The 19502-nt window shown below is 34.9% G+C and overlaps 1 protein-coding gene across 5 annotated transcripts in view; it reads left to right on the forward strand.

Annotated features, from left to right (window-relative positions):
- The window catches only part of LOC117330364, a 40632-nt gene extending 24170 nt beyond the window's left edge, over positions 1–16462 (forward strand). For 2 of the 5 annotated variants that reach the window (XM_033888588.1, XM_033888587.1), the window contains exons 2-6: positions 6584–6871; positions 12145–12318; positions 13178–13264; positions 13739–13843; positions 14437–16462. In XM_033888588.1, coding sequence (XP_033744479.1) covers positions 6623–6871; positions 12145–12318; positions 13178–13264; positions 13739–13843; positions 14437–15513 — 1692 coding nt within the window. In that variant the 5' untranslated portion in view covers positions 6584–6622 and the 3' untranslated portion in view covers positions 15514–16462. Of the gene's footprint in view, positions 1–794; positions 1034–1692; positions 1713–6319; positions 6480–6583; positions 6872–12144; positions 12319–13177; positions 13265–13738; positions 13844–14436 lie in introns of those variants that run through there. The other 3 variants (XM_033888589.1, XM_033888591.1, XM_033888590.1) reach the window with 3 other exon arrangements.
- The last annotated feature ends 3040 nt before the right edge of the window (positions 16463–19502 follow it).

A 19502-nucleotide genomic window follows, 5' to 3' on the forward strand; every position in this document is an offset into this window, starting at 1 on the left:
AAGCTATAAAATGTGCTTTTATGTTGACATTACCATGCCGTTAAACACTTCCCCAGTTAAATCATATGAACGATAGAAAATGTTATAAGAAAACAAATCTAGAAGGAATGAATATTATGATAAATGTATTGTGTGTCCACCATAAGGAAAGCTACAGGAACAGAAATGATATGAGATTGATGGCAGATTGGAGATATTATTTTAATAATATATAATAAAACTGCTTGGTAGTCCTCTTATAAATAGTTGAGCATAGACAGAAAGAGGGATTGGACAGCCCGACAGGAATAGAGTCCAAAGTCATTACTCGGTGTCAGTACTACATTTTATTTGCGATTCCCATGAGTAGCATACCAATTACTCAGCTGCTTTTATCTCACACATAGTCGAACATTTAATATTTCCTTTAACTCTTTGTAACAAAGCTTAATATGTTCTTTTTGTCATGAGTTTACAGTATAATTATATATAAATCTACAGCTATGACGGTTTGGAGCGTTGGATCACTGGTGTTAACTATTTAGATGTGTGTAATTGGGAACAGCACCATTTATTGACTTAAGGCTTTTGTTAAAGTTTCAAAGTAGGGCAGAATTCAATCACCGAGTGTGATAGAGAACTCAGGTGTGTGTTTGACAACATATACGGATCTATATGGTGGAACCACGTAAGTGTCGTCAAACGTATATATATTGGTAGATAATTTATAACAGGGAATTTGTCGGTGCGTGAAGCAAGTGCGGTAAAAGCAGTTTAAACACCTGATTCCATTTGATATTAATACTACAATACGTACGCTATAGGAACGTCTGTATATATTGACCTCCCAGTTCACACGATAGAATCGGACCTCATATCTGTTGTATTGATGAGTTTATTGTAAAGAAAGAAAAATCGTATTCAGCTGTAACAACATTCGAACTTAGGTATATAAATGGAGATTCTTAAGCTCTCTAAGGATATCGTGGATTTATCAAGCAGATTTGAAATACTTCAAGTGAATTTATTGAGGGCCAATCGCATATTGATTTCGGTAAGTAAAGCGAAATGGCAGTGCATTGTATACAACACATAAATAGCTCCTTAGAAAGACGACGGGACAATATTGAATATGCCTTTTAAAATCATTTTGTGATTGATTGGCAGTTGACATTGGTCATTCAGCTATGAATGAATGTGAATGAATGGTATTAGTTTTGTGTTTTTGATGACTGTTGCATAATGACATCATTTCATTGATATTTTAACTTTCATTGAGGCAGGACATGCAGAATATATATAGTGGTACATCAGCGAACATAAATAATTGATTTCTAGCTTTATAAGGTTGTTTTTAACTACAGATCTATACTTTGAGTAATATTGACTTCAGAAGACATTTGTCTTTTTTTGTTTTATATCAGAAAGCTATTTGCCATAAGATATTGATGTGGTATCCTACAAAGTGAAGAGGGTAGAGCACAAATGTGATCTATCTCTCCAATCCAAGGTTAAATGTCCATTCCATATCAACACAACCAGTAAGTCTCTCTTGAAATTGTTTGCGTTGATATTTCAAGATGTCGGTGTACTCGTACCTGAGTCAATAGTTACCGGGGGCGATCAATTCCAGGTAAGCTGTAGTATAAGTAGCACGTCTTCACACCGGTCCGTGTACACTACAGATTTATAGCGTAACATCCTTATTTCTACCAACATGGCCAGCTCGACAGGTAAGGGGGTAGGCCTATAGGGAGGTTTTAATATTTTCCTTTGAACATCTTAGTATCACAATGAAATGTTGATTATATTATGATCAATTATTTTGAAAAGATAATTGAATACATCAAGACTTGTTATTCCTTAGAATAGTATAATGGGTTAATTGCCTAAGAAATCATGTGGAATTATAACGAGATAAAATAAAAACTTGACTTTGAAGACACTAACCGGATAGTCAATTGTAAATGTGTGTAGATGAAAGGTACTTGACGCATTTCTCAATAATATTGCTAGAGTCTACATATTATTATCATCTAAAATGGATAACGTTACGTGAAGACAGTCAAACGCATTATTAATAATTTCATTTTTAGTGAATGTGTTTTTGTTCCTCCTAGTTACAATATAGCCATTCCTATCATATCTAATAGCAATTTCCGATTACGTCCGACAAGCACTTCAGACCAAGTTGGAGTTCTAACGGTGAACAATGACAGGGTAGACTATGCATGACCCGAGATATGAATAAACTGTGGTTATCATTATGTAAATAAAACAGGGTTCCATTAGCATTGCTATATTTAATATCCATGTGTGTATTTTGGAAATAAAGGATTAAATCAAGAACTCGTGTAAAGGCGAAAGTGGATCGTTTTACTAAATACGTTACTGTGTATAAATCTATGAATTTGTATTTGATATTCAAACATAATGATCATGTATAAACTAACGAGAAAGCTGCAAATTTCAAATAAATAGTACTAGTATACCTTTATATCTACTCCAAATTCCCCTCTAAAGAACAAGCAGACTGTTTTGGTTTGCTGAATTACACAGTAGTATGTGTTAAAGAGGTACGTTTCCCTCCATTCGATCATTCACCTAGCATTCTTTTTTCTCATAACGTTAACAAATTTATGAAGAAAAAACAAAAGGATCGTATAAAAACCATGACCGCCTTTCCCATAAGCTGTACATTTTGTATTTCATCTTTGGCTTAAATTCACTGAGTGTACATTATATGACTTTTTAAATGTTATGAATACTAAATTTATTTCACCTACTACTAAGTATCAAATTGCCAATATAGATCTTCTGAATAAAGCTGGAAATGTAGCGAGGATTTATTTTGCAGCGTAATTGGCCATATCTAATCAGTTTGATTTGGTGTATAGCATGTGGCATCATTGAGCGACCGATATACATTTTAACACGTGCATTTCACGTCTACTCACCTTGTCATATCTTAAATATATTTGAAAATACACAAAGCTGTATGTCAGAAGTCAATATTCTGTATATTCATTCGTCTTAATTATTGATAAATGGTGTAGATACACTTGTAGATAAACACTTTGCAATGATTTGACAAAACGAACCGGGTCAAGGTTATACTGTACATACAAAACTAATATCAATACCAGTTAATTTGGCACCCCTGCTTAATTAGATTGGAGGTCCAAGTCTGAACCCGGTTTAAGATTGTAGGACACATTTATAACAGTTGATATAAGTTGATTGCTCTTTCCGGTTTGATGGTAATGAATGATTCTGCTAACGTATTATTTAGACTAGAGTTTGATATATTGCCATGCAGTATTTATTAAAAAAAAAAAGAACTCAATGTATAATTCCATAACGGAAACGTTGAACAAAAAACAATATTTTTAAGCAACTTGTGACATGGCAGGTGTCGTTAATTACCCTCCTGGAAACCATGCTGTTATACGTTTTCAAGTCTCCATGAATGTTTGGTCTGGAATAAATTTGTCTTTATCAACAAATCGCTTCATTAAAGATAAATACATACTATGTTGTAGTACATTGTAGCATGTAAATTACATATTACTGAAGGCTTCGGCAATTTATTTTACAATGAGTTACTTCAGGTAGATCATAGCTATATAATCATGGTGGCATTTTAAAAAGATGATGGATATCTCCTTTCATAGTTTGCTACACATTTATGATATCAGCATACAAATGCGTTTGAAACTTGTACTTATTTTCGTGTTTTGATATCCGAATTAAAATATCATGTTGTGGATCGCTATATTTAAAACCCCTCCCCCGGCTACGATGATGGGCCACTTGGCAAACACTTTCTGCAATGGTATACCACTTCATTTGTAGTGTTATTCAGAACGATTTGTATTTCTTATTGTCTAAAATAACAGGGTATGTAGGCGATGTCTTTATCATTCCTTTTGATTAATAACATTGTAATCCCACTTGATATCCCAGGAAGACACACTGCAGAGTAAAACTTTATCTGTACGACCAGGCCGTCAACATGTATGATCGAGACCCTAATTGTGATTAATGAACACTTAGATATTTGATATCAGACCAGGGTATTTTATAGGTGAATGATAAAGCAAGGATAAGATAGTTGTCTGTGGATTACCGACGACAGAGGTATGTCAACAAGTGATGATTTAATCTAAGACGTCATTAACAGGATTTGAACGCAGTTGTGTTTAGATGATTTTTCATATCAAAGTACTAAGTTTTAAAAGTCTATTTATCACAAGGGAAAACAAAGAGAGTTGATTTAGTTGTCATGACATCATTGTCGCTCAGAAAACATGCACCAAATGATAAGATGAAATAATGATAATATCAATATATTTAATATCTCAATCAATGTGTGCATCTAGACGTAGGCTACGAACATCAATCAGACTTCAAAATAGAATCATTATAGATATATATTACTAAATGAGATAAAGAAACATTGAACATATATCCGGGGGCATTTATATCAAAGTCTTCGACAAATATGCAATATTTACCTATACAATATATGTAGAGAAATAAATTAAAATTCCATATATTGTATTTATAGGAAACTTCAAACACACCGGCAAACAAAGATAAATATTTCAAGTACACTTTACACAAACTCAAAACTCTTCCGTGACAATCAGGGAAAATTATTAAATATTATTTAGCCCAATGATTTGGCCATGAGGAATTTGATTATATTGAAAGATTTGCTGTATAAAATAGCATGGGAATGTTAATGGTATTGTCAATACCATTTAATGAACACGTCCAGCGATAGGAAAATTAACATTAGAAAATTTATCAGAGCCAGTACACAGGTAACAGTGATAGAAATTGTATTGCGGTTAAATGTATGTATCTTTACCGAATATTACTTTTGAACACCGTCAAATCCGCCATGTGTAAATATCACGTACGTACGTAATAGATCGTCGATTTAAAATCAAATAAACGTGATAGAAAATTGCCTTTCATGAAATTGAAATACCCATTGATTTAAAAACCGAAATCAAATATCCTTATACATTTAAAAGGCCTATATATTACTGAGAAACATTAGGTATTATGTGTAATAATTTATGTGTTCATTATTGATCCAGTTCAGCGTTTCTATAAAGCCTCTTTTTATCAACACAATGTTATATCTTCTCGGTGTATAAATAATTAAACCAGTAGTCAATTATGTGTTGTTTGGTATGAGGACGACGTGTACGTCAATACACTACCATCATTAGTCTCTGTAACGTAACCTATACTTCAATGTCAATTTGGTTTTCATTCCTCTGTCACAAGTAGTAACTGTTTTATAAGTATAACTGTTTTACAAGTAAACTGTTTTATAAGTATTTACTGTTTTATAAGTATAACTGTTTAATAGTATAACTGTAAGTGTTTTATAGTATAACTGTTTTATAGGTATAACTGTTTTATAGTATAACTGTTTTATAGTTTAACTGTTTAATAGTGTAACTGTTTTATAGTATAACAGTTTACTAGTATAAATGTTTTATAGTATAACTGTTTTATAGGTATAACTATTTTATAAGTAAAACTGTTTTATAAGTATAACTTTTTTACGGATAATATATTTTATATAATACGAGTTTATAAAAATTATAACAATGGATACAGTGATTATTGTGTAATTGTAATAATAATGTCTTCTAAACAAAGATATACAGCATAAAAACCAATGCTTTATTCGATTTTAATATATTGCTAACGAGCAAAAGTACACTAAACTAAAACAATGCTACATTATTCCTGTGTGACTTGTCCTTGACGAATCACCTTTGTCTAGTCAAGCTACACGTTCATTATACCAACTTAACAGAAATCACCATGATCACTGGTTCACGTTCCTGAGGTACACGAGGTACACTGTGTCTTAGGAACTGACGATAGGATCAAATATAATGTAAAAGTCAGTATCTGAACAGTTTGGTAACAGTAATTTCGCATATTTTTTCAATCATAAAACACGCACACACGTTGATTATTTATACACGTAGAAAGATATACTAGATGGCAAAACGACACATTTGTATTGCTTTTGCTTTGAAACGTTTCCATAACTTATTTCTATCATCAATGATTTTTTATCATGTTCTTTCGTGCGTTTTGCATAGCGTATAGCTACACGGTTAATGTCACCACAATGCTTCTATTCGTGGAGTATTGTGTGTATACACACTATGGACTGTGACGTCATGCAATATTTATGGGGAGAGAGCACATTACATTACCAGCAGTGTGTGTACGGTGTGTATAGACACATGTTATACCTACCTAAATGTATGCAAACTCAATTCACAGGTACACATGGTCAAAGGAATCTGCTATGATAGTTAAGATATTGAGCGATGAGTGAAGCATATCTGATACACGTATCCCGATTTGAATATTGAGAGTTTTGGATATAGTAACAAATATCTATGTTCCGAGCAGACTATAGCAACGGTTGTTTCTTTGGAGTTATAGCAATATAGGTATTATACATACTGGACAGTAAAATAAATATATGTTGAAATTTAAGATTACACTTATTTTACAGAATCAATTTGTTTTCTTCATTTTTGCATATGTTTTACAGGTAAAATGTGAATCGTGGTGACATCGTCATGACATTGTTATGGAAACGGAACGAAATGGCGCTCAGTTGGACCTTACTGATGACGATGGTGGACATGAGAGGACGGAAAAAAATCCGCCAGTGAACATTGTCGAAACAATGAGTGAGGAAAACCAGGAGAAGGATATTGATAGCATTGTGTGTAATAGTTCTAGCGATAAATTAACTTTGGATTTAAATGGCGAGGGGGAATTACAGCCGACAGACGACACACCGGATGGAGTGACAGAACGGACGGAAACGGCGGAGGTAAGAACATAGAACTTCCTATAAAAAAGGTTAATGATGTTTTGTTATGTATTTGAAAAAAAAACGGTCATCGAAAGTCCTTTTGATGGTTACATATGCACTGTAGACCTTTTCGTATTTTATGTCCACTGATCTTTGTGTTCAACAACTAAACCCTCTGAACCAATGTGTAACATTCTGGTCAGTAACGAGGATTTAAAAGTGGTGCTGAAATCCCTTGGAAGTTTATTTTGTTTATCTATATTGACACGTATTTATATTTGTCGATTAAGTCGAGCCAACAGTTTATATAAAATACTTCAATCAATTCTCCCAAACGTAAACTCTAGGTGTCTAACCTTTCTTCTGTGTTTGTATTGCTTCACTTCACGAGTTCAGGGACGCCATTTAACGATAAACATCACTGTCGACATACTTTCAGCAATGATTGAACTTGAATGTTTGTTCTGATTACATTGATATTGGAGTTTACTCATGGACTCATGATATTCATAACACGTACATTTCCTTGGATTGAAATCAAACGGAGTTATATATCGGGTGTATTTCTGTAAGTCTTTCTTTCATAGCCTGCTATTTCAATAGTTATTTTTGTTCTCTGCCTCAGAGGAGGTAACTAGTTTCTTTCAATGATTTTATTTAAATGAACAAAACCAACAGACTTATCTCTCAAGTTGACACATACTACAGCTAACCTTCTAACCCACTAATAGTCAATTGCTAAAATGTACAAGTAAGCGCAGGTAAAATAGCCACTTCCATTCCACCTGCATTAATTTTGACAAAAACGTAGTCGTTTTTAATGCGCTTTAATCGGTTCCTTTTTAGTCGTTAACAGATCAGCTCGAATACTTAATACATAGATAGTTATATCTGTCTATAAAAGTAATAGCTATATAAAGGGTTCATGCAGGGGAACTGAAATTGTTTAAACCTGGTTAAAGGTCCTTCGGGTAATATATGTTATTAATTAATCACACATACACAAATATATAAATATATCAAACATATATATATATACATTTTATTCGTATATAATACATTTCCAACATCTAGATAAGAAATATTTACTTTTACACAAGCGTTTTCAATTCAAGAATTTAAAGAAACATATAATACCTATTTAACATGACCCGACAGGGGCAATACCGACTGAGTTCACAATTACGAGATAATTTAAAGGTTGTATATAGCTTTTAGAAATTAACTGTATACTTAGAAAGGATGACTAGCGATGTTGTGACGTGACCCGATATTTCAATTTTATGATCGAATGCACATTTATGGAGATTTACCCGTTGCAGTAGATAGAAAGCAATACGGTGACATGAGAACGCCAAGCAAAAATAACATGTAATATAATACACTGTTCAGTGGTCTATGTATATAAAAGATATAATGATCTGTCGGCCTGCATTTTATTCTCGAATGTTTAAAATGATTTAATTCAGTTTTTATTTTGATTCAATATTGAAATGCTTAATGTGGGAAATGAGGAACGTGTATATGTAGTGATCTTCATTTTGGAATGTTCTTATCAATTGTCCTAATTCTACTAAACATTCAACATTCACCACTTGACTCCCTCCTCTGGTTTTATTCCCCCCTTCTTTTCTTGGTTGAGATTAGTGGGTGAAAAGCCAGAGCGAAAATAAAACAGGACAGTAACGTATCGTGAATTTCTGTAATGATTTATACTTTCGCCTATGTTTTGCTTTTAAGTGATTTGCCCTTCAAGAACATTGTCTTATTCTCCTTGTACTTATCAGAGATCGCTATGTAAATTTCTCATTTTGCATTTTCGCTGCCATCATCTTATTGTTCCTGATGCCTCATACTGGTTTCATTTTAGGGATTATCTTTCCTTTGTTGTGTAATGCTGTTATAGAGCTGTTCCTGTCCTTACAGTGTCCCAATCGTCTGTGTGTTTATCACGGTCCATCCAGAGTCACTGTACTCTGGCACTCGTTTGATGAAGGGTACCGGAATCGGCCGAGGTTAGCCGAATGTGTACTCTGGCTTTATAACACCCCATTCGGGGATTCTAGTTTACGGGAAGTGCCGACTGTTCCTGATTGATAAAGCTCATCTTACGTGATGATATTCTAAAACATGTGTATACATCTAAAATAATAATAAGCTGGACTGTGAAAGGGGCAGTGTTTTCTTTTCATTACGAAAAAATACCTCAAAGTACAGATACCCTAACTCAAACCAATCGAATCTTGGCCTGAGGATGGACGAGATCAAAAACCTGGAATATAATGTGAAATATAAACCATGACAAGAATACATTTTTGCATTTTGTTAATGTAATGATTTCAAAATATTGTTAAACGTTTACATATTCTACTCGTCATTATCAGGACTATATCGTGACAGACGTATAAAGGGCAAATAATCGACCATAATCTATAACAAATATCGTCATTTAGGTACGAATTTATCTATGAAAGAAATAGTATTGGATATCCCTGATAACAAGCACCGAGACCTTTGAACCGTTAATTTTATTAGTCACGTCATGCGCTGATCACGCCATCTGGATATGAAATCCACCAAGTGCAGTGTAGAGTCATTGTATTTTCTCACGTATTCTTTCCCTTATTTTACAAAACAAATTTCAATTAAAATATTAATGAATTGGGAACTTCATCTTTAAGCACATTAGAAAGCTCGATCAGTATTTTTGACGAAAAAAAACCCATCATAAAGCGTTCACATAGAAGAATAAAATGTACAATACAATGAAAATAACCATGTCCCTAACACGAAACGCTACAGCAATATAATGATTCAAGACGGTCTTACAATTCGGATTCCTATAATTATGTATTACTATCAATTGACATTAAATAGCCTAATTATCCTTTACGCAACTATCCACTGAATAGATGTTTAAGCGTATTTAACCTGAAATTGTATCTTTCAAAGAACGTCCATTCTTATAAGCATTTCGTCATTACTGTAATGATCTACATCTCCTCATATTACAATAATAATTGCTAACAAATTGGCCAAAATAGCATTTTCTTTGTTGAACAGATTATAATTGAAGAATCTGTCTTTGTTGACTTCTTCTGTTAAACAAACTATCATGTCTACGAAAACTCGTTTTCAAAAGATTATATTATACAGCGAGATCACTGGTGCGTTTTATGTAGAGTACTTAAAATAGTTTATAGATTTGAGAAACATGTATATATCTATGGTATTTTCATGAGTGGGGATAAAACGATATTGCTAGTTGCAATGATTTTGTGAAAAATGTTCAGCTACTACAATAAATAATAGCATAAAGGCTGTGGACCAGCTTAACCGACATGGCAGTCGTTTATGTTAGTTCTGAAAGTTTTCGAAATAATTTATTTGGATACTTCATGCAGGTTAGAAAATACTGAATTGAGCAATTAACATAAAACTATATAAAGAAGTAAACACCTCAAACAGATTTTCCATGCTAACGTAGCATGTTAATACCACATCAGATATATATCTTTAACCGAATGGAAGCAGCTAATGCCATTTTCATGTTTATCTCCCTGTGTATTAACTACAATGTATTTAACTATTTGATCAAATTCCAACAGATGTTTTCACATTAGACTCTATTGTCATTATGATAAGATGTTGTGTTTTATCATGTCACTGCTGTTGTGTAACGTTAGATTTCTATAAGTGTCCTGACACTTGTTTCTGATTCCTTTTTGTATCATTTATATGTTATATATATATTGTAAAATGGAAATTGACAAATAAAACACAGTTTAAACCAAGTACACATCCTTAAATAGGGTATTTATGAAGGGAAATTATAGCAAATATCTATTAGAGAGACAACATATATTTACAAAATGTCATGACTTGTAGAAACCAAATATATACTGTCGTAAACTATCTAGATATGGTAAGTATTACATCCTTATTACACCGTTTCCAGTGAAATCTACCTTTTGTATTTGGCCGCGGTATTACAGGAAACTTGCTTTGTATTCAGTGACCATGAATTATTTACTATTGATGTCATCAAGCTGGATTTCAGTAAGAATTTGATACCATATATATTGATTAATCCTTGTAAACCGTGTAGTGAAATGGACAATGACATTTGAATGTGAATATAAAATGGCTAATTTGAATTTGAGTGATTTTCTTTTACATCCAAATAGAATACAAATCGAACAAATCTACCACATTATTTAAAGTCCGTGTATGTTCAATTACGTTTACAAATTACTTGAAATATGATATAACTATGAAAGTGAACAACACGAGTCTCTGTCTCTTCAATGGCAAAGCGATAGGTTACTGGCGTAAAACTGTGATAATGCATTTTTGACTAACTGTGAATAATTAACAATTTCCTGTTATATTAAATGTTGGAAATGCACATTGATCACTTAACCGGATATCTCGATATGTTGTTTTTTCTTTAGAATTTTGCGTTGTTGCCCTCCTAGAATTCAATGTTGATATCGATTGTGTTCAAAGGATCGTAGAAACATTCTCGAAAAAATGACGTCATTTTACATACGTTTGCACGTCATACCTTACCAGATATCAAAGATCACCAAGGTAAAATTATGATTTCATTAAAAGTTGGGCCATCCGGAATCCTTCTGATACAAAGTATCTGCTCATGGTTTGTGGTACGCCTGCATTGCAGCAAAGTAATGAAGCCATTACCAGACGATTTTAATCATATTGATGATTGCAGTTCCATGTCTCCTTTAGAGAACCTGAAGAGGACGAAATTGATCTGCTGTCTCATTGAAACACTTGGGATCTTGATAGACAATTTTCCTTTCCTCTTCTGTTTCTTTTTGTGTCTTTATATAACCACGTTTTTACCAGGACGTCAACCATCTAAAGGAAAATCAAACAAACAATTCTCAATGAAGAAATATGCATATTGCAGTTTCTGTGAACAACACGCAATAATTGACAAGCATGTCCAAACTATCAGACTTTGTATAGTCTGAGACAAACGTCCAAACTATCGGACTTTGTAGAAGCTGAGAAAAACGTTCAGACTATCAGAATTTATATTCTGAGACAAACGGTCAAACTATTGGACTTTGTAGAGGCTGAGAAAAACGTTCAGACTATCAGAATTTGCATTCTGAGGCAAACGTTCAAACTATTAGGATTGGTAGAGTTTGAGACAAACGTCCAAACTATCAGAATTTGCATTCTGAGACAAACGTCCAAACTATCAGCATAAGTTAATTATATTTAAATTATTACATTTATTTATTGTTTGTTTAATGAAGGAAAGCGATGCGTTACAAACAGGCGATAGAGATGGGGACGATAAAGACGATGACGGCAAAGACAATGATGAAGGCATTTCTGATAAAGATGAAGAGGAAAAGGAAGACGAAGAGCAGGTCGACGAGGAAGAGGAAGAAGAGCCGGAAACGGAAATGACGGAGGAGGAAAGGGAGGTATGTAATTAAACGACAAGGAGGTGTAGCTAAGGCCGTCGACCACGTCACCTCAGGTGAAGATCCGAAGTGAGTGGTTCGACGCTCCGTACCTATGCCAGTTTGGTGTTTCTCGAGAAACTTAGGAACGGGACGATCTATGCTGTCGTGGTTGGGCATGACACTTTACCCTAATTGCTCTGAACGACATGCGACTGGCCTCGCGCATATTCTCCAGTAATGTAGTCATAAACTACTTCAAGGAGACCTCATCTCAAAATAACTCTAGATGTTCACGGGGTGATTTACCGAGCAAACAAACAAACAACCCGACAAAAAAGTCACACTGTCGACAAAGGATATAATCAATAAGATTTCCAGTTGAATGTTCTTTTTGGATTTATGAAAACATGAAGATATGAACAAAATATCTGAGTTACATGAAACCTATTCAAAAGTACGAGGATAATAAAACCATGTTTCGTCACGTACCTAATTAAGATAGTTTTATACTGTTGATTTTTTGTACGCTCAAAAAATTAATAAAAGTAAATGGGGAACATTTCAATAGCGTGAAACCCGAAAAACATCACAACACAATTCATGCAACTGCCGGAATGATCCAATTCGTTCGTAATTCGTTTTTGCTGTATTATCTAATAGTGTTGTCTGTTTGTGTATCTCTATCAAGGGTCACCATTCCTTGCACTTATCTCCAGTGTGAGAACGTTGACTCTGAAAAGAGATAGCACTGTTATCCAATGTTTGGCATACATTTAACTAACGAACGCATATGGATATAAAAACAATAGAGTTCTACAAAAGTACCTTCCGTCCAGATATTGCCTACATTGTTAATTGTCGTTACATATTTCCCCAGGCTATGTACACCGCGGTGTGTGAGGGGGATACAGCGACCTATCAGAACTGTCTGGATAAACCTAACGCTGACATCAACGCCACTTGGGTAAGTCAAAAACCATTGACCAAATGTTGCTACAATACTGCTTTCATAACAAAGGTAATTATATTCCACAAACCTTGTACATGCTTTATCCGCAGTTTACTACGAATAGGGGTAACGCATTTTCTAAGCTGAGCTAAATGTTCCATATACTTTTAGTACAAAGATATCCAGACGTTCGCGAGCTCTGGTGGTGAGTTCTGACGAACAATTGTTTATTTATTGAAAGATGGCATGTAGCACATGTGGTACATTTTTGTTTCGGAATGGGTTTGGTCAATACTTTGGACTTTTGGCCCACCAAACCATTAGTGAAAATAGGTGATAAATACTGTTAAATAATCTCAAACTATTCATATAAGTCTGTGTAGTATAGAATTAAGTATTAGACCATGACATGTTTGACAGAAATGTAAGAAGAGCTAAAATTGAGAAATACTGTTAACTTGGTACTGACTGTTTTGAATATTCCAACAGTTTAACGAGAATATGCTGATGGTTGCCATGAGAACAGGCCAGATGAAGATGGCCGAGTTCCTGATTGACATCGGCATTGATGTCAACTACGAAATCGATCTAATTGTAAGTTTCATTCTATACAATAAACTCCTGGCTATAAAGGAAAATATAATACACAACTGCAAGGAATGGGGAGAAAAGGACATTGTACTCTAACAATATGTACTCGGGATTACATGAGCTTCGATTGATTTGATTGGTATCGCTGTCGGTTTGCATACTCGTACATTTCTAATAATTGATGGCAATGTGTAGCGTTTCACAGTTTAAATAATTAAAGTGCAGCATCATATTTTTGCGTAAAACAATCTTAAGTGTGTTAGATGTTCCGTTATAAACAGAGAATTATAATCAACAAATATCCATTTGCCGTTTTTGTACATTAGTCAACAGTTCGTTGCCTATCCTAACCGGAAGCCTGTATACAAAAGGAATGTGCATATCGTTAGTCACGGAATAAGTGTCTTCCACAAAGGCAATATGACGGTCACAATGCATGGTAGAAATATAGTTATCCTTCCCGAATGACTCTTTCATTCCTTGTCTCTTTCGTTCAGACATTCCATGACGTGTTTGTTTCCCCATTGTGTTTCAATTTTCCAGTCGAGGTTTTGAACTTACGTTTCGAAACTAATTTCTCTCTTTTTCATATACAGGACTTACATGAAAAAGAGAAAACCGGAAGTAAAAGATTCGACTGTTACCGGAAGTCATGTCGACAGATTGCTTACGAGAATGATCATGAGTTCATTGTGGAACTGATCGATCTTAAAAATGAGAATTGGTTTCCTTACAAGAAGAAAACTCCACGCTGGTACAAGTTCACAAGACGACCAATTCCCCCACCACTACCCCGAGTACCGGGAGAGGAGGAGGAGGTTGAAGAAGAAGAAGAAAATGCAGACGAATGCGATGGAAATGTAGAAAAAGGAGAAGACAGTGGAGATGAAAACAAGCGAAAGGAAACAAAAAAAGATGAGGATGTAGACTCAGGACATCATAGTGGAAAGTTCGATGAAATAAGAGACGTCGATGACAATTTATCGTTTCTCTCAGGTGATATTCTGAAAAGAAACGTATTCGAACTCAATGATGACGGTTATTGGTCATTAACACAACGTAGTTCACCATACATGTGCGCGCCCGAGAAGCCCGAAAGGCCGGGTATTTTATCACGGGGGACGAAAGCTTCAATTTTATTGCGAAAACATACGAACCAGATGCTAGATCACAGAAAATGTTCAAATAGTGCCAAAGAAAGAAACGTGACTGTTGTACAGGCAGTTGGTAGTTATGCTCAGGAAAGTAAGTTATGGAAACGCAAAAGCGTTGACCAAGGTTCTGTTGAAAGTATTCCTTTCCTCGCCCGAATGCATTCTGCGAAAACCACTTGCAGTGAACCAGTTAAAACGACGCAGAATCATTTCCGGTCATCACGACGACAGCGCCCCCTAACGACTCAGTCTGCATTCTCACAGGTATCAAAGATTTTAGGCGAGTCGCATCTCTTGCGACCACAGAAAGAACCACCTCTACCGTTCATCAACACTACACAACAACGACCGCCGATAAAACGTACGACAAAGGTCAATCCTTGGTGTCATGGCAACTCCACTGGAGTAATGCATAAACTCTCCAACGTAAAGATACAAAATAGAATTGCTGATCCAAACTTCCATGTAGAACGCCAGCTCTACCAACGAACCAGGAACTCGTATTCTGGTATTTCGTGATCAGCAAACCTGCCATTGACTGTACATAACCTGTGATTAATAAAGTTTATGATATGTCCAGGGCCCGGATGTTCGGATGATGTATGTGAAACACAATAATTTAAAGATGGATTTTATCAGCATTATAACCTGATTGCAGTCCTGGACTGTACAGTCAGAGTATCATAAATGTTCTACAATTTATCCCTGATGGGAGATGAGTCGGTAAACAATGGAAACTAAATGCGTATGGAGGTTCACGAATTTGGCATTTATATCTTTTCAAATTATAAAGGTCTAGTAAACCCATTCACTAAAAGTCAGTTCGATCGGCTACCAGTTTGTCTATCCAAGGGGATGTACTGATGTTTTCCACACAATCTCTTCCCCGAATTCCAGTGTTTTTAATGTTCATGGGTTGATTTTTGGGGAAGAGGTGCCACGATGTCAAGTAGGCGTTTATGGTTCTGCTATACCACTGTACACGGACTTACATATAGATAAATAAATTCGTTTATTGTCCATGTTGACAGCGTTTTACTAATACAGTAGTAAAATGATTTGTAATGTAGAGTCATCACAATTTATAGAGTTCTGACATTTTATGTTTAGTTTAAAATGTACAGTAGTTATAATTGTACTGGTATTCATAACATGTCCATGTCGACAGGTATAAAGCAGGTGTATCGATAATCAGTCACCTCAGTAGCGTTACAATCTAGTCATCGACATCGTAAGGCTATACAAAGGGAGATAATTCTACAATCCTAACGTGATCCAGGAAATGAGATTTGGCATAGCTGTTCTCGTTGTATTGCTAGTTGGGTAATGTACATAAAAATGAAATGTCTTTCATCTCTGCATAATGTAAACTAGTAATGTCAATATAGCGTTACATAACTACAATGATACTATTTATTTTTTCATGAAGAAATGTGACGCGTTTTTCATTAAATAATGATAACTATAGCCTATTGTTTGTTTTTTGTTTTTTTGTTTTTTGTTTTTTTGTTTTTTGTTTGTTTTTTTTGTTTTTGTTTTTACTTTTGTACCATGACTTCAATATCTACTAGTAGATATGAGGTCGGTTTCATTTACATTCCAAACCTAAGGACATTTCTTAACTTAAAATTGTCCATAGCCTAAAGACATTAAATAATTTAAGAACGGTTCCCTAACTAGGATGTTTTCCCTAAATTCCGTTATGTTTTCCCATGGAAAATTTCCTACTTAAGGAATTTTGATGAAATCCGGCCAAAATCCAGGTTTAATCAGCAATGCTTAACCAAGGAAATTAATGGAAAACATTTCATAATTGAAGACTAAAATTTCCCTTAAACCCAATAATGTGTTCCTATGGGGAATCTTAAGTAACGGAATTTTCTTAAGTTAAGGACATTAATATAACTAGGGCCTAGTCATTAGGTCTACTGGTTACAACTTTTATCAATAACTTATACTACACACACCAACGTCCGTTGATATTTGTTCATTTATGTGAACTTTTCTGAAACGACATCATATCTGATAAACACCGCATTTGAGATTTGTATTTGTTTTAAGTACTCTGTATATTATCATGTTAGCTAAAATATGAAATGAACTTTATTGAAATTCTAAACAGTCCACAGGAAAACTTGTTGAAGTATTGTACACTTACTTGTCAATTTATAATTGTAAGCTACAGTATACAGGACTTGGACAAGTTGGACGATTTTGAAAGCATTAGCAATATGTTGTCACGGACAAATTAGTTCAAGAAACTGGCAACAATTGAGTGTTAATATGATGTCATTTATGCATTATCAAGAAAACACTTAACCAAGGCACTTTTTGAAGCGGTCTATTGATGACTCTGGAGAGTACACTACAGTCTGTATCTAGTTAGAGAACAAGTAGCGACAAGTTGACGAAATACAACATGGCGAATATTTCGCTGCCTGAATTTGGACATCACATCTTAATTTGAGGCGAACAAATGCTCAGTTAATCAAATGGGACATTGATTCCAAATGATAGTAAGTTCAGTCTAACTGAATACCAAAAGGCAAATTAAACGGGTGGCCAAAACGTCCAAGTCGAGCAGCAGATAAGTTTTTGCCATCAAGGGGGAGTAACTCTAGCGGGATTGACGTCAAATGATTGTACAAAAAAGGCACCCGATACAAACGCACTAAGAAGGCGAATTTAGATGGAACAATAATTAATATAAGCGGAAAATCCATGTACATTACTATATATATCAGGTCAAAACAATTCAATGAATGCACTTGGTTTTAGTCATAAAATGATACACTGCTGACAGTGTAACTGCTTGTCAAAAAATATAAAATGGTATCCATCGTATAAAAGATCAGAAGTCATAACATTTGGATTTATAACATATGTGTGTTAATTTGGTAATTTTTATAAAAAGCAACAATTTTTTTTTTACTTTCAATCGATAATAATTACTCTTTTTTCGGAGATGAAGCACGTTTACAGACAAGCGTACAAAATAAATCTGAAGGAAATAGTTCGTACTAGTATTGCTTAAAACCATTTAAAGTGTACTATTTACAATAGTATTGATTTTGTTTATGTTAAATTACTTCAGATAAGCGGCTACACGTGTACGTTTTCTAATAAGAATACCTCGATGGCGCTAAATGAAGCGAGCATTTTCCGATTATCATTCCGGAAGGATTGTCGATAATTGTGTGAGGTCGTCGAAGCAAATATATGAAAATATTTTATTTTTATCCTGATAGGAATTACTGACGAGGTCTGGTATGTAAAGTAATTAGTGATGGATTCAGGGTGTAATTGCCCGAAGAAATGGGATGGAGTATAGCGATAATAAACAGTGACGTTGTTTCGACTTGTCTACACGACAAACTAATCTCAGGTGGACACACGACACAGGATCAACTGTTAGATATGTACAACTCCACTTGGAACTGAATTTATTGCAACTGTGGTTTAATTTACTTATAAACGCTCAGTCGTGCCATATATTATAATGTCATACCTGGTAGTACTCATCAGCAGTTCAACATAGTTATTAGAAGTTGCGCTGAAAAAGAAAATGTTCAATTGGCCTGCATCGCTCACATAGATAGTTAATAACACCTACGTGAATCTCAGTAGCATTATTATGTTGCCACATAACACCCAGTAATAGGTTTATGATTACAGGGGTGGGATCCCTTCGATGTCATGACCAACTGACAATGGACCTAAGGACGGGGGTGAGGCTGAATGGTTAATATAAGAATAATGATCATACTATTACTATAATTTTCTTGCTGCTACACATAGGCCATCAGGGGTCCGGGGGTACTTCTCCTGGAAAAAAATTACTATTATGTCGCTGATTGATACGGGAATTCGTTTTTAAGATACCCTTACTTTGACAATTTTAGGGGGGGGGGGGGGGGGGGGGGGGTGTGTGTGTGTGTGTGTGTGTGTGTGTGTGTGCGCCCCCCCCCCCCCCCCTCCTCTTAAATCCGCCAGTGTCCATGGATCAAGTGGCAGGGTTGAAGCAGAGCCCCCGGAAAAGTATTGCATTATTACTGTGTCTAGCAAGCAGGTACATTGTATATCATTTTATGGTCGAAATCACAACAGTTTTCGTGTCATAACCAATGGACCATGCCCAGAGGGTCGGGAATCGGTAACGGTTCTTGGTACGCCAGCATGATTTTGTTAGTTCCTTCATGTCCAGTAAGGGGATATATAGTCGTGGTGTGTACATCTCTACCACAACTATTGTACTTTACTATTAAGTTATCGCCCTTGTTTAATTTGAACCATTGGTGTGTCCCCATTTATCCTCCCATATCTGCCATATCTGTAATATTGAAGGAGATTTTTAAATTTCCATACCCATTTTAGTTTTAATGCTGAAATTTCAACCTATGGGCCCATTTTTAACAATTTAATAATTATCTACACGCACATGTATTTTCTCCAATGGAATACCAAAGCTGTCTCAATTATAATGGCTGGACTTTCCTTTTGGAACTCTG

Source organism: Pecten maximus, chromosome 7 (assembly GCF_902652985.1).
Source record: "Pecten maximus chromosome 7, xPecMax1.1, whole genome shotgun sequence".
Classification (NCBI taxonomy): domain Eukaryota; kingdom Metazoa; phylum Mollusca; class Bivalvia; order Pectinida; family Pectinidae; genus Pecten; species Pecten maximus.